The 16,496-nt window shown below is 35.9% G+C and overlaps 3 protein-coding genes and 1 pseudogene across 6 annotated transcripts; 2 read left to right on the forward strand and 2 right to left on the reverse strand.

Annotated features, from left to right (window-relative positions):
* Window positions 1-103: 103 nt before the first annotated feature.
* Window positions 104-5,952, reverse strand: Y45G12C.11 (annotated as a pseudogene). Its single transcript has 16 exons — window positions 5,819-5,952; window positions 5,670-5,763; window positions 5,477-5,591; window positions 4,662-5,042; window positions 4,532-4,610; window positions 4,308-4,414; window positions 4,094-4,258; window positions 3,658-3,972; window positions 3,470-3,608; window positions 2,696-2,771; window positions 2,563-2,645; window positions 2,031-2,409; window positions 796-967; window positions 624-743; window positions 245-379; window positions 104-196 (listed from the first exon to the last, which is right to left on the reverse strand). Coding segments are annotated over exons 1-16 (2,587 nt in total).
* Window positions 5,953-7,708: 1,756 nt separating this feature from the next.
* On the forward strand, window positions 7,709-8,950 carry Y45G12C.3 (GST N-terminal domain-containing protein; the record flags this gene model as incomplete). Its single annotated transcript, NM_071297.3, has 3 exons — window positions 7,709-7,745; window positions 7,795-7,989; window positions 8,799-8,950. The coding sequence occupies 3 exons, from the start codon at window positions 7,709-7,711 to the stop codon at window positions 8,948-8,950; spliced, it is 384 nt and encodes a 127-aa protein (NP_503698.3).
* Window positions 8,951-9,331: 381 nt separating this feature from the next.
* Window positions 9,332-12,274, reverse strand: str-154 (the record flags this gene model as incomplete). Of its 2 annotated transcripts, NM_071298.1 has the most annotated exons (8): window positions 9,332-9,408; window positions 9,454-9,631; window positions 9,684-9,815; window positions 10,712-10,850; window positions 10,901-11,032; window positions 11,793-11,871; window positions 11,941-12,034; window positions 12,083-12,274. In NM_071298.1, 8 exons carry the CDS (start codon window positions 12,272-12,274, stop codon window positions 9,332-9,334), a joined length of 1,023 nt encoding a protein of 340 aa, NP_503699.1. The 2 variants fall into 2 exon arrangements, with proteins under 2 accessions (NP_503699.1, NP_001303771.1); NM_001316842.1 differs by lacking the exons at window positions 11,793-11,871; window positions 11,941-12,034; window positions 12,083-12,274 and having other exon boundaries at window positions 10,901-10,947.
* Window positions 12,275-13,224: 950 nt separating this feature from the next.
* Window positions 13,225-16,180, forward strand: gst-10 (the record flags this gene model as incomplete). 2 transcript variants are annotated; one of them, NM_071300.9, is made up of 3 exons in its annotated part: window positions 13,225-13,277; window positions 13,327-13,521; window positions 15,710-16,180. In NM_071300.9, 3 exons carry the CDS (start codon window positions 13,241-13,243, stop codon window positions 16,108-16,110), a joined length of 633 nt encoding a protein of 210 aa, NP_503701.1. The 2 variants fall into 2 exon arrangements, with proteins under 2 accessions (NP_503701.1, NP_001303772.1); NM_001316843.3 differs by lacking the exons at window positions 13,225-13,277; window positions 13,327-13,521 and having other exon boundaries at window positions 15,751-16,110.
* Between the last annotated feature and the right edge of the window lie 316 nt (window positions 16,181-16,496).

The following is a 16,496-nucleotide window of genomic DNA, read 5'->3' on the forward strand; positions in this document are numbered from 1 at the left end:
CATTGCTCATGCACTGGAAAATAATTTTCAGATAAAAAATATCAAAAACATGGAAATATGTACTATAGAAAATGACCCGAAAAAATAATTTTTAACCGTTATTTTTTAATTCGAATCGCTGTCAGCCTTCACTTTAAAATCCGTAGATCCCCCGAAAATGATATCAGCCCATGACTGAATTATTGTCGTACAGTACCTAAAAAAAACTTGACAATTTGTATTAAATATTCCACCCTTAACTCACCTAATTCTATCTTCATTGGGCGTTTTTACCGCGCTCAGTTTCAGTGGATGCATTGCAACCATGTCCCTACTGTAAAGCGTGTCCCAAATATTTCTGTCATTGTCCCACAAATAACTGGAGTTTCCAGACAGGGATCTGGAAATTTTTTTTGAGATTTATGATAATGTGGGTCGGATGCACCATGTCTAGTCTAGACTTTGACAGCTCAATTGCCATTTGTTCTAATAAGAAATTAGCAACTGTTAACATAGTTGTTATTTATTTTTCTATCGATTTTAAGTGTTTATGTTTAAAAAAAATTTCAAACCAGATTGAGATGCAATCTTTCAAATGAGGGTAACAGTAAATATATATGTAGTTTTAAAAAAGTATTACTTACGTTTGAAAATTCACAGACTTGAGAAACTTGTTAACTGCAATCTCCAGAAATAGATTGTTCTCGTAGAATATTCTCATGAGGCTCGCGTAATATTCACTTTCAGATGTTGGGATGTAGAAGCTTCAAGTTAGATTTTTAAAAATTTATTCTCAGAGCTCCGGAAACGACTTACAAATCAGAAACACTTCTTCCAAAACCCGATGTCATTTCATTATTCACAGTCCAATTATTCATTAGATACCCATTTGCAGTCAATCCACTTTTGAACCTTGCCCATGTTTCAGCAATTTTTGGGTCAGTACTGCCATTGACGAAATTTACAATTTTTTGAGCGGCGCTCAGTCCTGCAATCAAAAGTTTTGAGTTTCGGACTATAAAGGTGCATCTGTGTATTTTTCTCAACCAAAATAATATATGTTTCAGAAAAATTGTAGAAAAAGTGTTTCCTTTTTCTTTGTGGTTTAAAAAAAAAAGAAATATTTTTTGTAGATTTTTTTTTTGAATTTTTCGAAAAAAAAAATTTCTTAAATTTGATTTGTCAAATTTTCAGAAACTTTCTCATGGATTTTTATCAAAAAATTTGAATTTCCGGGCAATCATTTTTATCAAAAAATATTGCGTTTTATCAAAAAATATTGAGTATAAAATTCTTCTGAGCAACATTTAATTTTCGCCAAACTGTTTTCTCATAGTCAGATAATCCCCGTCAAATGTTTTTTTCACAGATAGTTTGAATACCCACCAAAAAAAAATTCAAAAAGAAACTGAATTTCCCGGCATATTTTTTAAAAGAAAATTTGAATTTCCTACCAAAATTCGTCTTTTCAAAAAAATTAAAATTTCTCGTCAAAATTATTGTCTCTAAAAAATTGAATTTCCCGCAAAAATTGTGTTTTTTTTCATTTTGAGAAAATTGAATTCCCCGCCAAAATTGTTTTCTCAGATAATTCGAATTTCCCGCCAAAACTTTTTCATTAATAGTACATAACCGCGTGGTGTCAGATTGTCTCATTTCGTCTTGATCTACGTAGATCTTTAAAAAAATGCGGGAGAAGAGACGCAAAGTTCTTAACTGATTTCGTATGGTTAAGAACGTGCTGACGTCACATAATTTTGGGCAAAAAATTCCCGCAATTTTTGTAGATCAAACCGTGATCGGACAGCCTGGCACCACTTGCATACCGTACATTTCAGTGTTAATTTTAGAGATTGAGCGAATTTTTTTGAATTTGGAAAATTTCCAAGTGCTGTGTGTGGTCCTGGACACACAAGATGTCTTATCTAGAGTTTGATCTTGGCAGCCTCTTTGGCGGTATAGTGTGATCTATATTCTGCCCGCTGGATCTTTTGTCCTCCCCCTTTCCTATGCAAGAGGCGAATGATAGTCATATACCTAAAAACACCTACCAAATTCCGGAGACCTCCACCATCCCACACTGTCCTCATAAGTGACCCCAGTTAAATGGTGTACTCGCGAATAATCGATACGTTGCCAAATATTGAACACCGTGTCGTCAGACATCAAAAAGTACCCTTCCACATCATTCAGTCCTAATTCTTTGGCAAGAGTCGCACAGTGATATGCAAAGTATCCATTTTTGATTTCAGCCGGATTCATATGAATGTAATTGATTGGGGTAATTGTTGATGTGAAATTAATATCGTCAGAAAACTCGTCAGGGTACCATGAACCGCAAAAGATTACTGTAGCAAAATATGGTTGGTAGAGCCTTTGAATAAGACCCATGTCATATTTCCAGGGGTAATTATTGACGACTATCAGCACCTGGAAATTAACAGAAATGATTTTTAAAAAATTCACGGGGTCTTTCTCGGTTTTTCTTTTCTCGGTTTTCCTCATACTTTGAAATGAAAGAGTTTGCCGAACTAGGCCATTTTGGCTTGGCCATATGTGAAATTGTATATGAACTGTACCCACACTATTACTTTGTTTCTGCAAAATATAAGATTCTTCATGTAAAATTTTTAGTTGTTTAGGAGAAGGAAAGTTAGCTGTTATATCTGAATCGAAAAAAAAAATTATAAAATTTTCATTGAAAAATTTTAAATACTTGAGGTTCCAGTTTCATTGCACCAATTGAGGATGTCACCGAAGTAATTCAGCTTCTGATCGGATTTTTTATAAATCTGAAAAAAAATTTCGATAAGCCTTAGGCTTGTAATAACTTGAAGCGCATTCTCAGTATACCGGATAAGGCTTCCTCGCCTGCCTCGCGCCTCACGCTGCGCCTCATAAAACCCGAAAATCGTCGGCCGCGGCTAAAGAACCACCTTTCGCACTATCTGGTGTAAATACCAAGCCTTTGTTGTCTCGCCATAGTGCAGAAATGAGGTGAGAAGCAGGCATCATGCAGGCAGGCGTCAGGTCCTGAAACCGCGCCTGCCTCTTATGGAAGCCCTAATACCGGGTATGGCTATAAAAAATGTATAGAATTTTTCTAAATTTTTAAAGGTTTTTTTTTCAATTTTGCGAAAAAAATGGCCGAATTATACTTGAGTACCTTGCGATATTAAAAGAAACTTTAAAAAATTTACTTAATATTTAAAATTTTATATACTTTCAGGTCGTGGGCGAGACAAAAAAGTTGATGCAATTTCAGATTTAAGAAAAAAATTTGTTTTTTTTTTAATTTTGATCCAAAAAATTTCAAATTTTTTGGAGAGGTCCCGTCATGAAATTTTGTCGTTTTGGACCAACTTTAAAGACGCACGATGTTTTCTGAGTGGGTCTTGCCTCGATTTCAGTCACAGTAGGACTCCTAACTATAGTGAAAAACCAGACCCGTATAGTGTCTGCTGCTCTACCTACACAATCTTAAATTTACCTCTGAAATATTTTTATTCGGATCTACAAGTTCGAATTCCAAATGCATCCGTCTACAGTTGACCTCTCTAGTGCTTTCATTCATTGATGGTGCATAGGGATCAATGTAGTCCTCTCCGAGTAGACTTGGATATTCAAATCTACAAACTACAAGTTTCAGAAAAAATATCTGAAATTTATCTAGCAAACCCCATTGCAGTCAAATCATTCAAAAACATTTCCATCAAGCTCGCATCTTGTTTTCCCAATAGCTTTACTTTTACCAAATCATTAACCAGTTCGATCATACAACTTTGGGTGGAATTTCCAGTCGAGCAATTCCAGCTATGCAAGAACTCAATCATCTTCCCGGAATCTTCATAAACCTGTTTTTCATCTTTGAAATCTTTTAAATAATTATGTGCATTTCTAAATTGTACGGCGTTAGTTGGCACAAATGATACAGTAAGTCCGGATAAATGAAGTATCTTCTGAGAAATGAAGCTCCTCCAGATATCGGTGGTTCTGAAATATCATATCAATCTGGAACTGCATTCCAAGGTATGCACAAGAATGCCTACTTGCCTGCCTTGCGCCTATACAGGCTAAAAATAGGCAGTAGGCAGGCTTGTAGGCAGAAGCAAACCTGAACGAAACTGTAGTTGGCAGAAACAATGTATGAAATGCGGATTTGTGGAACATTGTATTCTGCGAGTTCCATGGAGAATACGTGCCAACTGATAGAGTTATAGGAGGCGCAAATTTGTTGAAACTGATGTCCAAGCCGTTACTTGAATCAGCATGCAGCAATCTGAAATAGAACCGTGAGGTGTCGGTTGCAAATGTTTCAAAAAAAGTACCTATAGATGGCGTCTACGTCCGGGTCGTGATGTACCAGTCCCTGTTGCACAGCTGCTCGTTTCATTTTATAGCATAAAACTTGACTTTCATTTCCATTGGTGTGCTTCTGAAATATTAGAGGTTGCCGTAGTTAAATTGTTTTGCCGGTTTTTTGAAACATTTGTCCAACTGGAAATTCTAGACATTAAAGAAAACCCGCCAGGTGCCAGGCGCTAAAGCTTACTTCAAAGTGCTCCAGCGGGAACCCTCTTGGCCACATTTGCTCCATCCCAAAAATCCGATATGGGTTGAAAAGGCGTTGCCTGAAAATTTCTGGATAATATTGAAGACATAAAAATAAAAATTCGGTGTACCGTATTTCTGTAGAAGTTCCATTTTACGGTCGAAACTGTACCCCGGAAGTTGTGTCTTGAAAATTGAATTGGTTCAGTCCTAATCTTAAAATATTTTACTTCTAGAGAAATTTTTAGAGAAATTGGTGCCAGGCTGTCCCACGACGGGTTGATCTACAAAAAGTGCGGGAATTTTTTGACAAGAAAATTGTGACGTCAGCACGCTAATATCTCGCATATCTCGTAGATCAAACTGATATGGGAACTTTGGCAACTTATCATAGGGCTTATTATCATCATCGGTGTCGTAAATCCATTCAGCTCCTTGAGATATCGCGTACAGGTAGCCAATATTTTTTCGAGTGTACGATTTATAAGGTAGTGAAAAGGCTAGGGAGAATGCTGAAAATTTAATAATGTTGTAATCAGGGGCGTGCGGCAATTGTAGTTCGGCAAGTCGGCAATTTGCCAATTTGCCAGAAATTTTGGTTTTCGCCAAATTGCCGATTTGCAGCTTGCCGAACATCAATTTGCCGGAAGTTTTTAGAGATTTTTGAAATTACAAATTTTGTCGATTAGCACTGAAATTCTGAAATTTCATTTTAAAAAAGTGCAAAACCACAATTTGTCAAAAATTTTTGGCAATTTCATTTTTTCCGGCAAATACGGCAAATCAACAGTTTGCCAATTTGCCGGAAATTTCAATTCCGGCAATTTGCCGATTTGCCGGAAATTTCAATTCCGGCAGTTTGCCGATTTGCCGATTTGCCGATTTGCCGGACACATTGTTTGCCGCCCACCCCTGGTTGCAATGGTTAATTAGTAAGGCAACTAACGTAATTGCTTTTGATATTCCACTGACAAAAAATGTACATTCTCCAGATTCCAATCTAGTGGGGTTTTCGTATCTGCAACCACTACCAAATTCCAATCCACAAATGATGCAAGTCTCTGGAAAGAAGCTTGTAATAATTTCAGGTGAGGCATGTGAGGTAGGTAGGCAGGCGACAGCGGGCCTGAAAGACCTACCTTAACATCATCAGTTGGCAAACTAATGCTCGTCACTACAATCCATTTATTTCCAGCTTTAACTTCAGACACTGGACTTATTGCAAAGTGTGAGCTGAAAAAAAATTACACAAGTTTAAACAAAATATATGTGAGCAAACACTTCTAACCTAAATCCCTCTTTAAATGTGAAATTTTCAGGATAATAACTTGAATACAAGTGAGATAAACAGGTGACCATAAAAACCGCAACTAGTAGAAATTTTAAGCTATGAATTTTAGATTTTGGAAATTTGGGAAACATTCTGACCAAACAGGTGTTTTCCAAAAAGGTATGTTCATCAAATTTTGTTCAATTCCGTAAAACATGATGTTATCTTGCTTTTTTTCTTGGAACAAAAAGTCTTGGAACAAGCATGCCCTCTTCAAGATCGGTAGATTACGGAACATTTCGATACACTGTATCTTGGATTCTAGGAAGAATTAATTGGAAGTTTTGGGATTTCATGAATTTTGAGGTGTGAACGACGGTGGGCTACAAGCAATTTTTTCCGGCAAATCGGCAAACCGGAATATTGCCGATTTGCCGGAAAAAAGGCAGTTGCCGAAAATTTTCGGCAAATTTTGGTTTTGCAATTTTTTTTGAAATTTTCAATTTTAATCGGCAAAATTGCACGCATCCTATGAATGTTCCTACATTTCTTTTGAAAAATAAGCAAATTCTATGAAAATATCTAAACAAAACGAACGGGGAAAAAAAATTCAAAAAGGCACAGTTTTCATTGTTTCCGTCTCATAAAAAATCGCTCTATCCACTTTGGCAAATTGATGTTTGGGAAACGGCAAATCGACAATTTGCTGATAATGAAAATTTTCGGCAAATCCGCAAACCGGCAAACTGCCAATTCGCCAAATTTGCCGACAAAAACTTGCCGAACGGCAATTGCCGTCCACCCCTGGTTGATCCCATGATTTTTTTTTTCAATTTTTACTGGCTGGAGATTTCCCGAAATTGGTATTTTCATTTGGTCAGTTACACGCCCAAGTTGTTCAAATTTTTAAAATAATCCAATTTAATAGTTTCAAGTGAATGCCCCCTACAATCTCGATTTTAGATTTTCCAAAATACGGTGTATCGAAATGTTCCGTTATCTATGCCGATCTTGAAAATACAAGCTTTGTCTCCAAAATTTTGTTCCGAAGAAGTGCGAGATAACGTCAGAAATACTTTGCGAAATTAAGCAAAACTTGATGAATAACCTTTTTTTGCGAATTTCCAAAATCTTAAATTCATAGCTTAAAATCTCTTACGTTTTTGACACCATAACTGTGTGTCAGGCAAATCGGCAAATCGACCAACTGCCGAAATTGAAATTTCCGGAAAATCGGCAAATCGGCAAATTTATGATTTGCCAAATTTGCCGGTAAATCGACAAATCGACAAATTGCCGGAAGAAATTCTCGGCAAATAGGCAAATCGACATTTCCGGGACTGAAAATTAATGCCGAGACTAAACATTTTCGGCAAACCAGCAATTTGTCGAATTTTCCAAAAATTTTCAGCAATTTGTGGTTTTGCACTTTTTTTTTTTGGAAATTTCAGAAATTCAATTTTAATCGGCAAAATTGGACGAATCCTATGAATGTTCTTCTCTATTTCTATTTTGAAAAGTAAGCAAAGTAAATCGGCAAATTACCGAAATGATATTTTCCAATTGACAATTTGCCGATTGGACAAATTTCTCGAAACGAAAAACTTCCCGAACATAAATTCGGGTTACAGTAAGTTGAACGCTTATTTCTAAATTTTGAATTTGTGACCTCTAGATTATTACCGGTCACCACTACCGACTGAGCTATCCCTACTTCGTTTTCCCATTGTGCTTGCGAAAAGTAAAATATTGTTTTCCTTCAATCTTTGATCATTTTAGTTTTGTCGAAACACGCGTGTTTTTTTCTCTAAATCTCTGTATGTTTACGCGTATCTAATCTATGTTGATGACAATTCAAATTGGAAGAAATGTATAGGTCATTAGACCTAAACGATAAGAGCTCGTACGATGGCCGTGCCACAACTTTACTACTTCAATCTTCGAGGTAAGATATATTGAAAATTTGAATTTTTGGAAAGCTCAATATTTTTCAGGATTCGGAGAATACATCCGTCTTCTTTTCCTCGACAATGGCATCCAATTCGAAGACATTCGATTTGATTACGAGGGGAAGGAATGGCAAGAGTTCAAAAAAGGAATGCTTCTCGGGCAGTTGCCATGTTTGAAGGTGGACAGGCAGGAAATTGTGCAGACCGGAGCAATTATGCGTCATTTGGGAAGAGTTCATGGTGAGGAGATTTTTTTTGAAAGTTTTCTGAAAGACCGATAAAACGCTGGCTGCAAAAAAGTTTACTATCAGAGTTCTTTGGAGGAAATTTGAATTTTCTGAAAAAAAAAATGCTTTAAATTTTTTGTGAAAATATTTTCTGGGAAATTCAAAGGAAATTCACTTTTTTTTCAGAAAAAAATTTGGCGAGAAATTTCAATTTTTCGAAAAAATATTTAATGGGAAAACTAACATTTCTCGAAAAATGTGGTGAGAAATCCAAATTTTTACAACAGGAAACATTTTTTACTGGAAATTAAACATTACATTTTTCTATAAAAAATACTTGGCGGGAAATTCACGTGGTGTCAAGCTGTTTCAGGTTTGATCTACAAAAAATGCGGCAATTTTTCTCCCAGAAAAATATGACGTCAGCACACCCTTAACCATGCGAAATCTGTTGAAAAATCTACGTCTCTTCTCCCGCATTTGTCGAAGATCAAACCAAAATGGGACATTTTGACACCACGTGCGAAATTCACATTTTTTCAAAGAGCAATTTGGTTGGAAACTCAATTTTTCGAGAAAATTTTTGGTTCTGAAATTAAATTTATTAAAGAAAAACAATTCCGACAAGAAATTTAGATTTTAAAGCATAAAGCTTGGCGAGAAATTCAAATTTTCTCAGAAAACAATTTTGGCCGGAAATTAGATTTTTTCTGGATAAACTATTTCGGCGGGAAATTCAAACTTTCCGAAACAAAAAATTATTATGTATTATGATGTCACCGATTCATTTTAAAACATGTGCAATTATTATAAGTATTTCAGGCCTGAACGGATCCAACGAGCAAGAGGCGACCTTCCTCGACATGTTTTTCGAAGGAGTCCGCGATGTTCGTTGGAAATACGTCCGCTCTTCGAGGAGTTGGATGTCTATCACGTTCTGGATGCAAAAATCCTGGACAGATTTCCAGCTCTGAAGTCGTTCTGGGAGAGAATGTGGAAGAGACCAAATTTGAACGCGTACCTAGAGAAGAGAAAGGCCGACAAGGTCCGGATCAACGGAAGTGACAAAGGAATGAACTGATTGCTTCAAAATTTTGCTTTAGAATTGTATCGTAATTTTTTTCGAATCTATGTTGAGAAATATAATATATATAAACTATCTTAAAGAATTCAACTCATCCTTCCCTTTTTTCCTTTTTTTACCAGCGCTGGGCGGAAACCGGAAACCAGCAACCAGGTTGCCGGTTGCCGAAAAGTTGCCGAAATTTGGGCAACCAAAAGTCGCGGATCAGTTTATTGAAAAAAGTATAAACTTGCAAATTCATCCAAAAATCAAATTAAGCTCAAACATTTGCTCACTGCTGGTCGTTACTGGTTTCATTAACTGAAGCGGGTACAACTTCATTTGCACAACAGAATCCTCCAAAAAACGCTGAAAATAATCCTCTTTTTCTGAAAAAAATACATGCAGTATTACCAAAAAGTGCATTTCTATACTCATCCACAAGAAAAATAATTGGAATTGAATCCACCACTGCGAACATTGAAAAAAGTATCGATAATGGAAGACTAGCCCATGGGATATTAAGCTTGAACAGTGGACTTGCCCCGATGAATACAGTGGGGAGAAACAGAAAAATAGTTGGAATAATTACCTGAAATTGTGTGAGATTGCGTGAGGAGCCTGTGAGGAGTTTGAATTATTACCTGTGCGACAAGAGCTTTGTAAAGTTGCAATTGGAGCCGCTTTGAGTATTCATTTTTTCCATGTTCTGTCAGATTCTTGACTTTTCCATAAGTCTTGGTTCCGCAAAAGGCGATAATGAGAATAGGAAATGCCTAAAAACCGTTGTCTACAGAAAGTGATATACAGTCCTGGCCAAAAATATATCCAATTTTCGATAAATTTACAAATTTTTCAAACGAGCACAACTTAAAAACTGGGCATGCTATCGAAAAAAGTTCAACTAATGAAGTATTGTCCATAATTACGTCTACTTGTATTCAATTGTTTAAATTGTTTACCAGTGCCATGACAAGAAATACAGCGGCCGACATCTCGTGAGCCCGTTTTTGACAACTTTTACTGATTCGGCCGTATCTAGAAAACTAATTTTTTCCTGGAAATGTTTTTGAAGTAAAATCATTTTCATACTACTTGTCATCATTTGTGTATATTACCTTTGTTCTAAAAATCCATAAAAAAAGTTATGAGAGATTAATATTGAATAGTGTACAACCACACATGGATCATTTCTCGCAAGTGATGAATTTTTTCCCTAAATCTTCATATCGTGTTTGAATATAGCTTAATTGTGATTAATTATCAAAAAATGATTGGTGCAGTGCCAAGTGAGCGTTTGCACTTCCATAACTTTTTTGCTGGATTTTTCAGAACAAAGTGAGTAAGCACAAATGATAACAAGTAGTATGCAGACTATTTTACTTCTAAAACATTTCCAGAAAAAAAAATTAGTTTTCGAGATACGGGCGAATCAGTAAAAGTTGTCAAAAACGGGCTCACGAGATGTCGGCCGCTGTATTTCTTGTCATGACACTGGTAAACAATTTAAACAGTTGAATACAAGTAGACGTAATTATGGACAATACTTCATTAGTTGAACTTTTTTTGATAGCATGCCCAGTTTTTAAGTTGTGTTTGTTTGAAAAATTTGTAAATTTATCGAAAATTGGATCTATTTTGGCCGGCACTGTATACTAAAGAAATATGTTACCATTGATATCGTAATTGCCAAATTTGCCATAATATCTTTTACTGTCAATCCCTGATTTTCAACGGTGGGCAACCAATACGGAAATGTACAATACAATATGCGATTAATATTCAAATCATACAAAGTTTCCAAACTCACTCTAAGGTAGCAAGTATTACGCTATACGTACATATTTTCAAATTAACTTACTTCAAACCGTCTGAAATTTCCTGACGAGAACCTATAGTATAAAACATTAGCCCTAATATGGCTCCACCAATAATGGACAGGAGAATCCAGAAAATAAGACGCCACCCTGAAAAGTATCGGAGGCGGCCTTCTCTGAAAAATATTGATTTACCATTCTTACACCCTAAAGTACTCCAAATCCGAATATTTATTAGAGCGCGCTTGCTACGCGTTTCTGCATCCGCCGTGTTTTGCCTTTCCACTGAAAATTGAAGATTTACCAAATTTTAAGCTTTAATAAATTTTTTCTGCATTTTACGAACAAACCTTTTGTTAAACAGTGAAAATCGTATTTAAAATGACTAAAATTAACTTTTTTCGTCCACTGGTTGAGAAATGGTTTGAAATTTAAAAAAAATCAACAGGATTTTTCTTATTTTCTAAATATTTTCCTATTGAAAATCGTTTTTAACACATTTTTGACTATAACTAGGATCGCAAATGTTTAGGGTCATTAATGTTTAAAACCCGATGTTTAATTGAAAAATATTTAGAAAATTAGAAAAATCCTGTTGATTTTTTTTTAACCTTTTCTCAACCAGTGGACGAAAAAATTTCATTTTAGTAATTTTAAATTCGATTTTCATTGTTTAACAAAAGGCTTGATCGTAAATGCAGAAAAAATTATTAAAGCTCAAAATTTGATAAATCTGAAAAATCTGCAATTTTCAGTGGAACGGCAAAACACCGCGGATGCAGAAACGCGAAACGTAGCAAGCGCGCTCTAATAATTATTCGATTTTGAGGAGAGCGTGCCCTAGTTTATTTGTTGATTTTCCTAGAATTTTCTATCAAAAGTAGAAGTGATGTTAATTGTATATGAAGCTTGAAAAATTGACTAATGATACAGTACCTTTGAACGGCAAAATAGCGATATATGAAGTTGATTGCTATAGCGTAAATACTTGTTCCAAAAAATGCCACTCCGGAAACTGAAAAAAATGATTAAAAAATCAAAATTGCTTCTTTTTAAATTTCAATTTAAAAGACAGTTCTCTCACCAACAGTGAACTTCAAGACATCTGGATGATTCTCTAGCATATTACTCTTCAAATCCACAAGAATAACTACAGTTGAGTCGTCATTAAACATGTACTGAAAGTAATCATTCAAAAAAAAAACGCTTCAACACTGACAACTTACGGGTGCTGCAACAAAATGAAATGCTGCATATGCAATTGACAAGCCTGAGCAGTATATCAGCAAATACTTGTAGCTTCCCATTTTCCGCGGTGAACTTGTAACTACAAGGGTAATCAGAATGAAATTTACCACAACAGACAGTACTGCGGCAATTGGCTGAGTTATTGATTTTATTAAGGAAAACGTTCTCATTTCCAAATGTGAAATTTAACCGGAGAAAGCCACGGAGCAAGTTATTTGGAGAAAGTGTTTCTGGAAGTTAGAAGTTATTTGAAATTTAAAAAAATAAAGAAAGCCGATTTGTTTCATATATATATAGAGTTTATAATTATAGTTTGCAATTTAGAAGAATGATTCATTTTATACTTCCTTGTTCCTTGTAATTGCAGTTTGTATATGATTCTCGTTTGATGTGTCGCAGGTGCTAAACTGCGTGTCTGGTTCTTCAAATTACACCTGCGACTGACCAAACGCAAATCATCTGTGTGATATCGACTTATAATATGCAGGGTGGTTTATCCGAAAATTTGGAGTATTAGAGCTTTGCGAGCCCAGAGGACAGGGAAACGTATTTTGTGCCAAGTATGACGATTTGGTCGAAAGAGCCCATCTGTGCATTGACCAGGAAACGGGCGGCGGCGAGGGCTCCAAAACAGGCTTCGCCCAGTTCCGACTCCTCTGAAGCGACTTCTTCAATTGTCTATAACAATGACACTGGACCACTCGAATTTATCGAAAGTACTTGATGGCCGAGATTTTTTGGTTGTGGAAGAGTTTTCTAGAACTGGTGACATAGAAATCTTTCATTTTTTCAATCAAAACTAATTTTTGATGAGTGATTTTAGATGCAAAACTAATAGAGGCGCCTTACTAATAGAGGATATACGGTATCCTATCCTATTTTCTCTATAATAGCGCTGCAAAAATAATGTTCCAATGCACCAATTAAAAACTAGTACTCAGTGTCCCCATTCAGGTTGTGTTTGTCAAAGTAAAATATTGTTTTCCCTCAATCTTTGATCGGTCTAGTTTCGTCGAAACACGCGTGTTTTTTTCTCTAAATCTCTTCATGCTTACCCATGTCTAATCTATGTTGATGACAATTCAAATTGGTATAAAAGTAGAGGCCATTAGACCTAAACGATAAGAGCTCGTACGATGGCCGTGCCACAACTTTACTACTTCACTATTCGAGGTAAGAAATTTTAAAGTTTTGCATTTTTGGAAAGCTCAATATTTTTCAGGATTCGGAGAATACATCCGTCTTCTGTTCCTCGACAATGGTATCAAATTCGAAGACATTCGGTTCGACTACGAGGGGAATGAATGGCAAGAGTTTAAAAAAGGAATGCTCCTTGGTCAGTTGCCATGCTTGAAGGTGGACGGGCAAGAGATTGTGCAGACTGGAGCAATTATGCGTCATTTGGGAAGAGTTCATGGTAAGGAGATTTGGCGGGAAATTCGAATTTTTTCAGGAAAGATTGTTGGCGGGATATTCAAATTTTCTCTGATAATATTTTGGGGGAAATTTCAATTTTTTCGGAAAACATTTAGTGGGAAATTCAAATTTTCACAACAGGAAGTATTTTTGGCGGGAAGTTAGAAAAATTTTCAGGTCAAATTTTTGAGGGAAATTCAATTATTCTGAGAAAAATATTTGGCGAAAATTTCAATTTTTTTCAGAAAACATTTCAAATTTTATAAGGATCAATTTTGGCGGGAAATTCAATATTTACGGAAAAAAAACAATTTAGCGGGATATTCAAATTTTTAGTACAAACAATTTCTGGCGGGGAACTCAAATTTTATGCAAAAAATTAGGCTAGAAATTCAACTTATCTCATAGTCAGAAAAAAAATAATTTTGCGGGAAATTCAAATTTTCTGAGATAAACATTTGGCAAAAATTTTATGTTTTTTAGAAAAAAAATTCCAGTTTATCGGGAAAACATTTGGCGAAAAATTTCAATTCTTTCAGAAAAAATACAATTTTGGCGGGATTATCTCTGAAAAATTTTAGCGCGGAATCCAAATATTTGAGGAAGATTTTCTTCAGTCAATTCAAATGTTCTGAAAAAAACTTTAAGCGGAAAAATACATTTTTCTTTAATTTTTTTTTTTCGTAATTTCAATTTTTCCAAAAAAAAAAAACTTTGCGACAAGAAATTCAAATTTTTGAGAAAGATTTTGGCGGGAACTTCAAATAATCTCATTGAAAACATTGGCGAGAAATTTTAGTTGATTCAGAAAATAATTTTGGTCGGAAATTACAATTTTCTGATAAAAATTTGGGCGGGAAATTAAAATTTTTCTATTTATATCATATATATATCAGGTTGTCCCATAAGTTTTTGTACTATTTTTTTTTTGAAAAAAATTTATTTCTCTCAAGCGACAAGTAGTACTATTCACACAAGTATTCACCATTAGTGTCCACCACTTGTTGCCATTTACTAGGTAACATCATGATGCCACGGGAGAAGAAATCCGGCGAACGCGATGAGAAGAAAGTGGAGAGTTCAGTTTTGAGATGCTCTTCGTCGTCGAATTGCTTGTCGCGCATGTAGTCACTGAGAGACAAGAACAAATGGTAGTCGGTTGGTGCAAGATCTGGAGAATATGGTGGATGCGGTAAAACAGTCCAACCAAGATCTTGCAGCTTCTGGAAAGTCTTCTTGGCGACATGAGGCCTAGCATTATCGTGAAGAAAATATAGTTTTTCATATTTTCCGTTGGTCTTTTCTGCAACTCGGTCCAATTGGGCACAATAGTAATCAGCAGTGATAGTTTTATTAGTTGGCAACAATTCCCAGTGCACGGGTCCTTGAACACCCCACCAGACACAGATCATAATCTTTTTTGGGTGAAGATCAGGCTTTGGCGTCGGTATTCCTTTCTCACCGATCGGAAGCCATTGACGTTTTCTGGAATGGTTAACATAGAGCACCCACTTCTCATCTCCAGTAACCAGATTGTTCAGCCAATCGAACTTTCGACGAAAAGTTAGAAGTTGAGTACAAACGTTGACCCGAGTGAGCTTCTGTGATGCCGAAAGTTCATGAGGCACCCAAATTCCAAGTTTTGAAGTAAAACCAAGGCGACCCAAGTGACGTGCAATTGTGCTATGACAACACTCAAGCTTCTCTTCCATTTCACGAAGACTAAGACGAGGCTCTTCCTCCACCAGCTTCACTAGGTCTTCTTCATTTAACTCTACCGGTCGCCCAGAACGTTCTATTTCTTCGAGACTGAAGTCGCCGTTCTTGAACTTTTGAAACCAACTCTTTGCTGTATTATAAGAGAGTGCTCCCTCACCCATCGCACCGCATATGTTTCGTTCCGCTTCCATTGCTGAATGACCAAGACGAAATTCATAAAGAAGAAGCAATCTAACGTCTCGACGTTCAAGTTTGATGATTGTCATCGTGGCAAAGTAGAAATGGATGAAATGAATTTTTTCTGAAAGGGGAAGACCCGACCTTGACACGACCTACGATGAAAAAATTTTTAAACTTTCTAGAAGTTTTGGAAAAATATTTGAAAAAAAGTACAAAAACTTATGGGACAACCTGATATATATAGTGTATTATGACGTCACAGATCTATTTTATGTAATTAAAAATTTCAGGCTTGAACGGATCCAACGAGCAAGAGGCAACCTTCCTCGACATGTTCTTCGAGGGAGTCCGCGATGTTCGTATGAAATACGTCCGTTACATTTACTACGACGAGGGAACCCGCGAGGATTGTGTCAACAAAACCATCCCGGAGGCTCTAGTGAAGTTGGAAGAGCTTTTCAAAGCTCATTCCGGAGACTTCATCATTGGAAACAAGATTAGTTATGCGGACTATATTCTCTTCGAGGAGTTGGACGTCTACCACGTTTTGGATGCGAATATCCTAGACAAATTCCCAACTCTGAAGTCGTTCTGGGAAAGAATGTGGAAGAGACCGAATTTGAACGCGTATCTCGAAAAGAGAAAGGCCGACAAAGTCTGGATCAACGCGATTGAGAAGGGAATGAACTGATTGCTTTAAAAATGCAAATGTTTTTTTTTTCGAATCTATGTTGACAAATAAATGGATATTATTTTAAAAAGCAACTTACGGGAGTAGCTTTTGTGAATTTTTTGCCCTATATATGAGAAAAAAATCTTCAAAAATTTATGGCGTTTTTCAAAAACTTTTATGCTTTTTTTTTCAATTTTCCAGACAATTAGAAAGGGCCAAGCTCTGGATATATTTTTATTTTTGTTTCTCAGTTTGGAGTTTTTGTCGTAGAGGCTCAAAATTAATGCAGTTCGAAAATTTATTTTTGAGAAGGCATTTTAATTTGCTCACCTGAATTAACAGTTTTTTGCAAAAAATTTTTTTTGGAATTTTGGTAGAATTCTTATCGGGTGCGGTAGATAATT

This window comes from Caenorhabditis elegans, chromosome V, assembly GCF_000002985.6.
Source record: "Caenorhabditis elegans chromosome V".
In the NCBI taxonomy this organism is placed as follows: Eukaryota; Metazoa; Nematoda; class Chromadorea; order Rhabditida; family Rhabditidae; genus Caenorhabditis; species Caenorhabditis elegans.